The sequence below is a fragment of the Lemur catta genome, chromosome 2, assembly GCF_020740605.2.
Source record: "Lemur catta isolate mLemCat1 chromosome 2, mLemCat1.pri, whole genome shotgun sequence".
In the NCBI taxonomy this organism is placed as follows: domain Eukaryota; kingdom Metazoa; phylum Chordata; class Mammalia; order Primates; family Lemuridae; genus Lemur; species Lemur catta.
In genome coordinates, this window is record NC_059129.1 from 24,522,681 (window position 1) to 24,535,589 (window position 12,909).

Here is a 12,909-nt window from a genome sequence, read left to right on the forward strand (position 1 = left end):
ACCTTGAATATGCCTGATTGACGGGGCTAAACCACCTGGTCCTCTTCTGACATTAGCTGGGAAAGAGGTTTTTTGTTTTTGGGGTTTTTTTTTTTTAATGTGTTAGCACTTCACATAAAAGCTTAAATTATTCACTCTAAAAAAGAGATTTTTAAAAATTTATTTGCATATAGCAAGATTTTACAGTTTCTCCCCTTACATAATAATTCTGAAATTCTGTTTTGAAAATTGGATTTAGGGAAGAAATCCACTTTATTTGACACTCTATCAGAAGGGCTGTGTTTGACATCCCAAAGGTGGAAGGTGTGCTTCTTGCTGTTGAGCATTTGTTAATTATTGTGTGCTTTCTGATAATTGTGTCTTTACTGTCTTGTTAACTCCAATAATCCTTACTGTGTTTGAGTATATGGGAAGTTTCTATGTAAATAACATAAATAGAAAAAAGATGATTTTCCTCCCCATCCTCAGGAAAGCATTTCAGAGTGCGGGAGATGTTCCTTGTCTCCATTCTGTCAGTTTGAGGTGAGAACAACCTATTAAAAGTCAGTTTATGACTTGCAATGTGAAGAACAGTTTCTTTTCTTTTCTTTTCTTTTCTTTTTACCTTTTTGTTGCCTTTTTTCATGCTGTAATTTTTGTTTTGGTTCAGCCTGCCATGGAAGGGGTAGAGGTGAGAATTTCAGTGGAGTTGCAGGAGGGGGTTGTTGTACTTGGTTTTGCTGTGACTTGTTAGCTGTGTTGTGGTTCTGTAATGGACAGAGTGCGTTGTGCCTTTGAGTGCAGTGAACTGTATTGTCTGTCTGTGGCAGTTGTATTAGTACCATTGCTGTGAACTGTCCGGATGCCAAGCATGTTCTATTATATATCAGGATGTTTTAAGCAAGATCATGTTAGATGTTTTAAGCAAGTTCATGTTAGAATTGCAATAGCTCAACACTATTTAAGATTGAATTGGAGTTTGCCATCATAATGTTCATCTGAATGCATACATCTAACAACCTTCTGAGAGGAAACTCCACAAAGACTATATTATACCTGCTAGAAATTGGGAGTAATTATATTTTCTTGCACACCATTGCCTTGCTGACTGCCCTGAATTTAAAACCGCATTGTTTCCCCCCACCCACCCACCCACCTGCCCAATTCCCTTCATGTCTCATGCACACACACACACACACACACACACACACATACTCTGATGCAGTCATCACACTGTGGGACTTGGGGCAAACTCCGAACTTTTCCTCGTCTGTAAAATGGGGATCATAACATCTGTCATTCCTGTCTTCCAGTGGTGTGGTGACAGTGCTTTGAAAATGAAAAACCATAGTATAAAAGTTCAATTTTAGAATCTTGTAATTTCAGGATGGAACTTTGTCCAAAGATTTGCGAATTCTGTAAAAGAGAACTCCGGAGGTGGGATAGGGATGGCATGAGCTCATTTTCCTCATTTCTTACCTATCTCCGCGTAATGCCCTTTGGTATAAAGAGAAATTTGAAAAGTATGTCAAGCGCTGCTGGGAGCAAGGTCCATGCTGGCCAGTGTTATTGTCCCCATTTTATTGTGCAGAGGGCGGTGAATGTGGAGTCGCACACCGTGCAGGGTGGGGCATCAGGGTGGCTTCTCTTCCCTGTGGCCATGTAGAATTCCTTTGAATGGCAAAACTTCAGAAACTGAGAAGGGAAAGTTGGAATGATGCTCAGAGCAACCCACCACTGAGCTGTTAGATGTTAGAAAGTGCAGAACTCTTGGCATTTCACACATTTCACACGTTTTTCACATGATTCAATGGAGCAGTTTTTCAGCTTTATTTTTAGACCTGATTGACAAATACATAATACTACAATGAGTGTTTGTTTATATTGCTATTTAGTTTCCAGGATATATACTTAAATATTTTTTGAGGAACTTTCTCTTGTAGATTTTCAGGGCACAAGAAGTCTGTGTCCTTAGACCTTAGTGTACTGGGAAGACCCCATGATGCTACGGCAAAGTGGGGTAGTCATCACGCTCTCCTGGTCACAGGTGCCACTGTCCACCCTTCTGCGAGGGGGACTAGCACAGGTGACCCATAAGGTCACCTCCCAGGCTTGTCAGTGTGCATGAGAACAAAGTGCCCAGTCACGTCAGGTACACACAGTCACCTCCACCCTCCCATTGACAGAGGAACCCTGAAGGCCACGGGCAGTTAGTTTCCTTAGGACAGGCAGAGTCGTAACCTAAGACCGGTAAGTTGTGGCTTTTTACATGTTAACTCCTCGCTTCATTGGCTAGCCTTGCGAATGCGGTTAGACTGTAGCGGTCTGTAGTGATGTCCTTCTCTCACTAGCAAAATTCATTGACCTGTTTATAATTTCTGGTTTTCTTTATTAGGAAATGAAGATTTGTTCAGCAATTATAAACCTTTTTCATCTGATCCCAGCTGCACCTCAGACTCTGGTCAAGCCTCTGTTAGAGGTGGTGATGAAGACAGAACGGGCAATGCTGATTGAGGTGCGGTTCAATCCTCATTCTTCCTCCATCTGGTGCTCGCCATCTTTCCTCTTTGTTATCTTTTAAATGGGTTAATCTGACAGGATAAGATGTCAGATATTGGTATTTTCTTATGGTTGTTAGTGCACTCCAGTTGTGGTGGGGGGAGTGTGTGTTCTTACTGTGTTAGACACACAGACAGAGAGAAGCCTCAAGCCCTGAGAAGAGGAAGGTATGAGGTGTTGGTGTCCCCTCGTGTTTCCAGGCGGGCAGTCCGTTCAGAGAGCCTCTGATCAAGTTCCTGACTCGGCACCCCTCGCAGACGGTGGAACTGTTCATGATGGAAGCAACATTGAATGATCCGCAGTGGAGCAGAATGTTTATGGTGAGAGCTGTGAGCAGCTGGAGTCAGGGGTCCCTGCATAGTTTTGTCAGCCAGCATTCTCTAAAATGTTAAATTCACATTTCATTGTTCAGTGTCCTGGCTTCGTTTTTCTTAGATGCATTTGAATGTTGGAAACATCATTGCCATTTGGTTGTGTATATGAAAAGCTCAGATCCAGGAATCACGCTTTGTAGGATTTTGGTGGTGATGAATTAATGTTCTGCCAGGATTATAAAATCATAATTATAAATTATGACTATTTAAAAGGGGTGCTTACAGGATTTTTTTTTTTCTTTTAGCTTGCCTTGAGAAAGTTAGGAAAAAAATCTTAGAATTCATATCCTCTAACCTTTTTGTGTGAGTTTGTTTAGCTTAAGACTGCTTGTTTTGCTTTTAGAGTTTTTTGAAACACAAAGACGCCAGGCCTCTGCGGGACGTGCTGGCAGCCAACCCCAACAGGTTCATCACGCTGCTGCTTCCAGGGGGTGCCCAGACCGCCGTGCGCCCCGGCTCACCCAGCACCAGCACCATGCGCTTGGACCTCCAGTTCCAGGCCATCAAGGTAGTGTCCCTTCGTTAGGCTCCAAAATTCCCAAAGGTTTAATCAAGACCCAGTTCCCTAATTGTCTCTTCTTTGACAGATCATAAGTATTATAGTAAAAAACGATGACTCCTGGCTGGCCAATCAGCATTCTCTGGTGAGCCAGTTGAGACGTGTGTGGGTCAGTGACACCTTCCAAGAAAGACACCGCAAGGAGAACATGGCTGCCACCAACTGGAAGGAGCCCAAGCTGCTGGCTTTCTGCCTGCTGAGCTACTGCAAGTGGGTGCACCCTGTCTGCTGTGCGTCACGTGACTGGTTCTGAAAAGCTAAATGGGAGCCTCTTCCCGAATTTGTACAAAGCTGTAGTTCATTGGATATGTGCAGTCAGTTGTGTAGAATGGGCTATGACTTAGAGCTGTTTCAAGCTGAGTCAGAGTTGGTACATAGTTAAGAAATTGGCCGTAAGTTAACCTGTTTTCTTATTCGACCCTTCAGAAGGAATTACGGAGATATAGAATTGCTGTTCCAGCTGCTTCGAGCCTTCACTGGTCGCTTTCTCTGCAACATGACATTCTTAAAAGAGTATATGGAAGAAGAGATTCCGAAAAATTACAGCATTGCTCAGAAACGCGCCTTGTTTTTTCGCTTTGTAGATTTCAGTGACCCCAACTTTGGAGATGAACTGAAAGCCAAGGTGAGTCCCACTGTTACGTAGTAGAAGGTACAGGTGTTTGTGCTGGTTTTCTAGGGACCCAGGGGCCCTGCTCCTGCCCTGCTGTGTCTCCATGGACACTTAAACAGTTGGCCAGGCTGTGGCTGGGAAAATGCCATTGCTGAGGAGCAGCAGGCAGATTCAGCAGTGAATCAGCCTTGAAAAGTAGTTTGTTAGTTTCCTTGATTTTAGAAAATGACATTTTTGAAATGAGAAGAGTAAACCAGGCTGACGTCTCTGTTCCAGAAGTTTTTAAGCCACCTTTCCACTTGCCATTTGGATAGAAGTCAAGATTAGTTATCGCACCCTTGGTTGAGTTCTGACTTTATGGTGTGCCCAAAACTGGCTGTCCTTCCCACCTTACTAAAGAAATAAACATCATGGCTTTGTTTTCCTTCTTCATTTTTAATTTTTTTTGTAGGTTCTGCAGCATATCTTGAATCCTGCTTTCTTATACAGCTTTGAGAAGGGGGAAGGGGAGCAGCTCTTAGGACCTCCTAACCCAGAGGGAGATAACCCAGAAAGCATCACCAGTGTGTTTATAACCAAGGTACCACTCACAGTGCGAGGGCGTGGACAGTAACTTGCAGATGAATGAATATGTGTGCATGTGTGAGGGGAGTTCACTGATACAAATTTATTTCCCCAAGGCTTTTATTTTTCACAATCACATTAGTTTATAGCAGAATATCACATTACAATTCTATTTAGTGAATTTTTGAAGACAGCCTTACTTTGGAATGAATCAGCTTTTCGTCGTTAATAGATTCTAATCAGAAGCAGAATATACCTCAGTGAAAATTCAGATATAATGCTGGGCATAGTGGTTCACGCCTGTAATCCTAGCACTCTGGGAGGCCGAGGCAGGAAGATCATTTGAGCTCAGGAGTTTGAGACCAGCCTGAGCAAGAATGAGACCCCATCTCTACTAAAAATAGAAAACATTAGCCGGGCATGGTGGTATGTGCCTGTAGTCCCAGCTTCTCTGGAGGCTGAGGCAGGAGCATCGCTTGAGCCCAGGAGTTGGAGGTTGCTGTGAGCTATGATGACACCACTGTACTCTACCTAGACGACAGAGCGAGACTCTGTCTCAACAAAAAGAAAAAAAACAAAAAGAAAATTTAGATATGTTATTTTTTCAAAACCCTTCTAGCAGAATTTTGATGTTCTATTTTCATCTTAGGCTTTGCGAAATAATCCATTAAAAGCCAGTGAAAATATTAGACTGGGTCCAATTGCTGCTGTGCCAAGATAATGAAAATCTGTTGTGATGGTAGTAGAGTCTGAAATTAGCTCAGGTTTTAGGGTCTCTGTGCATTTTTACAACAGCATTTATAGTTTGTACTAGAGAGCCTTTTTTAATTAAATACCTGCATTGTGTTATTTTCCTAAGGCTTATTGTGTTGAACGTCACTGTTAGAGATTGTGTTTGCCTTGAGACTGTTACATTGAGTGGTGTTTGTTGGGATGCAGTGATCGGGATTCCCTATCTGTAATGCAGATTAGCGTGTCTCCAGAAGTGACCACCACACACGTATTCATGTTCTTTGGAAGGACACAGCTGGTTTTCTCACCCTTTCTTTCCTGGGATCAAGGCAGAGGGGACTGTTGTTCTCATTGGCAGGTTGTCAATCCTTAAATAGTCTTTGTCCCTTGAGGTGGTCCTCCTTCCTGCAGTTTTGGCTTCCCCTTCCTCCCCGACCCTGGGAATTAGAGCTGAGCCCAAAGCTTTATTCGTGGTCTACATATTGATATTTTCCTCCTTCTGGGCAACTGTAGGGAAATGGTGGCCCAGACAGGGCCCCTTCCCCTGTGTTACCTTCTCAGCCCGTGTCTCTGGGTCAGATGCTGCTGACCCGGGACCAGTGAGGAGTTGGGATTTTTGAGTGTTGGGGTGAGGAGAAAAAGGCTGGTGGGCGAGCCTATGGGAAGGGGCTGCCAAGAGGCAGCAGACCCAAGAAATAGAGGACCTTGATGAAAAACATAATTGTGATGGAAGGCTTCAGTCTGTTTTCAGAATTGGATGGATCTGGTAGAGGGTGGTTAGGATACTTAACTTGAGTTGAATGATGCCACCATTATACTTGATTTAATATAAACATGGAGATTGTATATTTTCTTTTTATATCCAATGAACACATACAAAAATCTGTCAGATGCTTGGTCACATAGAAAACCGTAACAACTTTTTGAAAGTAGAGATTTTTCCAGTTCTCATTTTCTGATCATAATGCAGAAAAATAAGAGATAAAAGTTGACTAGGAAAAAAATCTCAATTACTTGGAAATTAAGAAACTCTGTCCTAAATCACCTTGAATCAAAGAAGTCTTTCTTTCTACCTCAAGCTCATCTACCTTTTGCTTTCTGTCTTCTAAGCCTGTCCTTTTTGTAACTTGGAAATAAATTCGGTGAGTTTCCAATCCGTATACAGATGGAAAATTGATGTGACATTATCAATTCCCTCTTTGTAAAACTTAATATTACACACACATGCATAGTGTATGTGTATTTGTGTGCGTGTCTGTGTGTGCGTATATATGGGTTTTTTTTTTTTTTTTTTTTTAAGGTTTAAACTTGTCATAGGACCCTTCGTGTAGGTATCAGTTCGGAACCGGAAATGAGTCCTCCCTGCTTGTCTTTGCCATCAGGTCCTGGATCCAGAGAAGCAGGCGGACATGCTGGACTCGCTGAGGATTTACCTCCTGCAGTACGCCACGCTGCTGGTGGAGCACGCACCCCACCACATCCACGACAACAACAAGAACCGCAATAGCAAGCTGCGCCGCCTGATGACCTTCGCGTGGCCCTGCCTGCTCTCTAAGGCTTGCGTAGATCCCGCTTGCAAATACAGTGGCCACTTGCTTCTGGCGCACATTATTGCCAAATTTGCAATACATAAGAAAATCGTCCTTCAGGTATGTTGCAAGGCTCCCTCCTGTCCACCTGCCGTTCACGCGAATCCCACCCATGTACCCCTGTGCACACTTGCTCCTTCGTACGGTCTCAGCTGCTCCTCGTCTGTTGTCTTTCCCTAATGCTGTTTAGAAACACTCCTCTCTGCCATCTTATAAAAACTGGAAAAACAAATACTGTGTGATTCCACTTGTGAGGTCCCTAGAGCAGTCAGGTTCACAGAGACAGAAAATAGAACTTAGGTTGCCGGGGGCTGGGTTGGGGGAAGTGGGGAGTTAAGTGTTTCGTGGGGACAGAGTTTCAGTTTTGCAAAATGAAGAAGTTTTGGGTGGACATTGATGGCTGCACACAGTGTGAATGTAATTAACACCACCAAACTGCACACCTAAAAGTGGTTACAATAGTAAATTCTGTTCTGTGTATTTTACCACAATAGAAGAAAAACTGAGGGAAAAAACCCCACATTGAGCCCTCATGCTTTCTCCCTCCTCCCCAGGTGTGTCCTGCTCCCTTGCATCTCCACAGCTTTGCTTTTACATGAAATGTCCCCCTTTTGCACCTCGAGCTTCTCTACCCATCGCATTCTGCCTTCCAACCCTGACATGGCATTGAAAATGGCTTTGTCCAAGGTCCCAGCCTACTCCTTTAAGCCAAAGACAATAGGTACTTTTGAAGTGGCATCTTACAAGCCCTCTGCTGTGTTGGGGTGTCAGCACCTCTTCCTTGAGGCACTGCATGGTTTAGGCTGTGATCGTGTGTCAGGCAACCCCGGTTGGAGGTTTTTTTCCCTCCATTCACAAGTTCTGTGCCCCTTGGTGAGTTAATGTCTCTGTGTAAGAATTAAATGTCATAATATACTTGAGTGTTCAGCATTTGATCAGTGATAGCTCTTGTTTTATTCTGTGAGACCACCTTTGATGGTTTTCCCATAACTATCACAAGTTCCAGAGTGAAATGATCTTTCTACCTCAGCTAACTTTCTGCTGGTTAGGTGAGACATAAGCTCTCTACCAGGAGCTGGGTCTCATTTGTCTTTGCATACCTTGGCCTAGCCCAGCATAGGCACATAATAGGCGCTTAATAAATTTTAGAACGAATGGTTTCATTGATCGAAACTTAATGAAAGAGAAAGCAACTAGTGACTAAGTTGTTTCCTAATAAGAGAGTGCTAAGGAATTTTTAATAAATTGTTTTGCAAAAATTATCATACCTTGGGTCCTATGTGATTGTATCTTGTTTTCTTTTCTTTTTTTTTTTTTTTTTTTTGAGACAGAGTCTTACTCTGTTGCTCGGGCTAGAGTGCCATGGTGTCAGCCTAGCTCACAGCAACCTCAAACTCCTGGGCTTAAGGAATCCTTCTGCCTCAGCCTCCCGAGTAGCTGGGACTACAGGCATGTGCCACCATGCCCGGCTAATTTTTTTTCTGTATATATTTTTAGCCGTCCAGATCATTTCTTTCTATTTTTAGTAGAGACGGGGGTCTCACTCTTGCTCAGGCTGGTCTTGAACTCCTGACCTCGGGCAATCTTCCCGCCTCGGCTTCCCAGAGTGCTAGGATTACAGGCGTGAGCCACCACACCTGGCCTCCAGCTAACTTTCTCTATATAATTTTAGTTGCCCGGTTAATTTCTTTCTATTTTTTAGCAGAGACAGGGTCTCGCTCTTGCTCAGAGCTGGTCTTGAACTCCTGACCTCGAGCGATCCTCCCGCCTCAGCCTCCCAGAGTGCTAGGATTACAGGCGTGAGCCACTGTACCCAGCCTGTATCTTGTTGTTTTTTAAACCTTTCATTCTCATCTTACATAAGAATTTCTTTTCTGTTCTAGGTTTTTCATAGTCTTCTCAAGGCTCACGCAATGGAAGCTCGAGCAATTGTTAGACAAGCAATGGCCATTTTGACCCCAGCAGTGCCTGCCAGGATGGAGGACGGGCACCAGATGCTGACGCACTGGACAAGGAAGATCATTGTGGAGGAAGGACACACCGTCCCTCAGCTAGTCCACATTTTACATTTGATAGTGCAGCATTTTAAGGTATGGAGGAAGTACCACAGATGGGTATGTAATGCATTTCTAGGCAGTTACTTTGAACTTTTGTGTCTTTCTTCTTCTACAGTCATAAGGTGGTCATTCATTGATTCTCATTCATTGACTTGTGTGTGTGTGTGTGTGTGTGTGTGTGTGTGAGTGTGTGTATCACTTTATCAGCATGGAAGTTGCAGTGGTGCAGAGAATCATGTCCTGAATGTATGTTGCTTTCTAAAACTTCATTTGTAAATACTGTACTCGGGTAAAATTTTATGCAGATAAGTTGGTCCTTTAAAGTGGGAGGTAGTCATCATTAACTGTAGATTTTGGTAACCTGGCTTGAGAAGTTATTCATGAGGCTCTTTAGCCAAGTCTCCCACTTTGTGAGATTTATTTATATGTAAATTTTGCATGTAGATTTTGGGTAGAGGAGAAAGGATTGACTTAAAAGCTAATTCTTTTACAGTCAGCTCTTTTAGAACTGGAAATTTGCTTCTTGGTATGTCTTAAACTTTTATGATGTCAAGTCTGAAGTTTGCTACATGTGATTAGACTCACCTGCCTATCTAAAGAGAATTCAATTTTTCAGTATGTTGTAAAGATGTTACCAAAAGGCTGAAATATACTGTTACGTGGAACTCAGTTGGGGGCAAGGGGAGGGTGATAAACACACAAATATAAGGTAATGAGAATTTTCTTGATGAAGTCATGATTCAGAATTGTTGAGTGTAAGGTTGGGGGGTGTGTGTGTGTGTGTGTGTGGGTGGGTGTGGGTGTGTGCGTTAGGCCCATGGTCCAGCATTCCCGACGTGACACTGGCCCTGTGTCCCCAGGTGTACTACCCAGTGCGGCACCACTTGGTGCAACACATGGTGAGCGCCATGCAGAGACTGGGCTTCACGCCCAGTGTTACCATCGAGCAGAGGAGGCTGGCTGTGGACCTGTCCGAGGTTGTCATCAAGTGGGAATTGCAGAGGATCAAGGACCAGCAGGTAGGAAGGTCAACCCTCGGTGCCATCCCCAATTGTATTCCTTGTGGTTCTTCTGGAAACCAGTCAATAAAGTCAAGCATGTGTGTGTGTGCGTGTGCGTGTGTGTGTGTGTTTAAGCCGGATTCAGATATGGACCCAAATTCCAGTGGAGAAGGAGTCAACTCCGTCTCATCCTCCATTAAAAGAGGTCTGTCAGTGGATTCTGCCCAGGAAGTGAAACGCTTCAGGACAGCCACCGGAGCCATCAGTGCTGTAAGATCTTATGCTTTCTTATGGAAACTGTGAGTCGTCGTGGGCGTGTGTCATTTATTGGGCACATTTTGAGTGTGGGCGCAACGCTGAGCTGCCTGAGCTACACGCTGGGGAGGTGGCTGGGGACAGCTGTGCTCATCAGACAGAAACTCCGTGACACACCGCTCACTCAAGGTCACCAGACACATTTTTCTTTGTGTTCATTTAGTACCATTAGAGTTCCGTCAATAATGGTTAATTACTTGCAGAAAGGCATCAAGAAAAATTTTTTGAAGTAAGAAAATTGAAGACATGTGACCATGTTGTGATTGATTTTTTTGAAAAAGACAGTGCATCCCGTTTTGTTGGGGGGCAGCACAGGAGGGCCTGGGCGTCACACTCCCCACTGCTTGTCGAGGGGCTGGTGGCCTGGGGAGCTCTGGGCTCCAGACCTCGCCTGGGGTCTTTGACCCGCTGACTGGTTGGCGCTGGGGTGGCCGCTCCACTTCCAACCCCGTGTGACTGAGGCTGAGCTCCTCTCTCCCCTTCACGGTCCCACTGTCCCCCATAGCACCTTTGTCTGCCCTGGGCTCCAGTTGGAAACCTGGGACCCATCTGCATTTTGTCCATTTGCTTCTCGCCACACATCTGGTCAAGAGCAAGTCCTGTCAGCCCTGCCATGCATGCCCACCCCACCCCCGTCCCAGCCTCCACCCCTCCCTCCAGTGACGAGGCCGTGGAGCCACCTCCCAGCTCTTCTCACTGCCTCCACTTCTGTCCCCTTCAGTTTTTCACAAAGCTGCCAGAGCACCAAGAAACTTTCTTTTCAGAACCAAAGTCAGGGGAAGTGGGGTAAAGGGTCCATGAGACCTCCGTACAGTTTTTGTAATTTCCTGTGAATCTTAGAATCATTTCAAGATAGAAAGTTAAGTCAGATTGTCTTTCCCGTCACAGAAACCTCCCCCTGGACCATGGCCTCCCTGGCCTGGGGGACCAGGCCCTGGTGATGGCTCTCGCCCCCCAGAACCTTCTCACAGTGCTTTGGCTGCACGGGCCTTTCCTCTGCTCTGCAGACACTCCAGCTTCCCTGCTCACTTAGGATGTGTCCGCTGGCTCTTTGCCCTCTACGTGGAGCTGTTGTCTCTCCTCGTGGCTGGCTTCTCCTCCGAAGGTCTCTCCAGTGCTGTCCCTTCACTTCGCAGACCACGCTCCGTCTTGTTCTCCGTCATGGGAGTCTTTGCTCCTTCCTCATTCCCGTGTCTTTTAGCCATCTGCTCTCTTGCTGGACATGAGGACAGAAACCACAGCTGTTTCTAGTGTCCCCAATGCCCAGAATGGCCTCTGTCCCACATACCCATTAGCTAGATGAACAAGTCAGCGCCCTGTGTTGGCAATTTCTGTTGAGAATCCTATTCCTGCCTTAAAGCACCACCCTTTTCCAGGTGTTTGGGAGGAGCCAGTCGCTGCCTGGAGCCGACTCTCTGCTTGCCAAGCCCATCGACAAGCAGCACACAGACACCGTGGTGAACTTCCTCATCCGCGTGGCTTGTCAGGTAGGGCATCCTGAACTTCTTGGGGACGCTGCAGAACACAGACTACTTAGTAACACTCCAGGGTGTTACCTGTGACAGATTAGTCAAAAAAGAAATGGCCAAACCAAGGTCTGAGAGCTAGTTTTGTCACTTTCATGCCAGATGTCATTGATTTGGTGGCAGGTTAATATTTCTGAAGCCTGCCTGTGATAGGATTTTTTAAAAATCATTTTTCTTTTAATAGTAATAAAATAATGCTGTGCCTTATAATTAACAGCATGTTAACATTGGTGAAATATGTAGGTCAGTGATCTTGGTCTACTCATGTAACTGCCAATTTTTCTTTTCTATATCCTTAAAATGGGAATGGTACATAGCTCAGTAAAGGTGTTGATCCCAACCTGCATAAAATATGTACAACATGTAATAATTTAAATGTTATAACTTGGTTTATTTATCATTGGTATCAATACATATATTCATGGAGTTGTTGGGAATCCATTTCTGAAACTTTTTATATTTTTAAAAAGACACTGTAAATGAAATTTCCCTAAGTCTTTTATTTTTAAAAAATTTGGGAATCTTAAGTTGTAACTATAGGCTGGGCTCAGTGGCTCATGCCTGTAATCGTAGCACTCTGGGAGGGTGAGGCAGGAGGTTGGCTTGAGCCAAGGAGTTTGAGACCAGCCTGAGCAAGAGCGAGACCCCGTTTCTACTAAAAATATAAAAAATTTGTTTAGCCTGGCACCGTGGCACACACCTGTAGTCTCAGCTCTCGGGCAGGAGGATCGCTTGAGCCCAGGAGTTTGAGGTTGCAGTGAGCTATGATGACACCACTGCACTCTACCTGGGGCGACAGATCGAGATTCTGTCTCAAAAAAAAAGTTGTAACTTAAACAAAATAGTGTATCTTGTAGTACTGTTGAGAATTTCCAAGTACTGAAAAGAATCTACTAAACTATCCAACCAATGAATAATTCCTGTGTCCCTGCAGTGTGTAAGGAAGTCCTGTGGGGAGCAACAGGGCAGGTTCTCCATCACACAACTGATTACAAGTCACCACTGACACACCATGCAGAGAAGAGTGGCTGGGTGCTGGGG

At 44.6% G+C, this 12,909-nt stretch overlaps 1 protein-coding gene across 5 annotated transcripts in view; it reads left to right on the forward strand.

The window, feature by feature from the left end:
• LOC123631567 (transformation/transcription domain associated protein) overlaps positions 1-12,909 on the forward strand; it is a 114,315-nt gene that overhangs the window by 48,891 nt on the left and 52,515 nt on the right. For all 5 annotated transcript variants that reach the window (XM_045541330.1, XM_045541331.1, XM_045541332.1 and 2 more), the window contains 11 exons: positions 2,375-2,494; positions 2,739-2,858; positions 3,256-3,420; positions 3,500-3,681; positions 3,898-4,096; positions 4,536-4,664; positions 6,763-7,029; positions 8,853-9,059; positions 9,887-10,045; positions 10,163-10,297; positions 11,719-11,829. In XM_045541330.1, the coding sequence (XP_045397286.1) occupies positions 2,375-2,494; positions 2,739-2,858; positions 3,256-3,420; positions 3,500-3,681; positions 3,898-4,096; positions 4,536-4,664; positions 6,763-7,029; positions 8,853-9,059; positions 9,887-10,045; positions 10,163-10,297; positions 11,719-11,829 (1,794 nt within the window). The remainder of the gene's footprint in view (positions 1-2,374; positions 2,495-2,738; positions 2,859-3,255; positions 3,421-3,499; positions 3,682-3,897; positions 4,097-4,535; positions 4,665-6,762; positions 7,030-8,852; positions 9,060-9,886; positions 10,046-10,162; positions 10,298-11,718; positions 11,830-12,909) is intronic.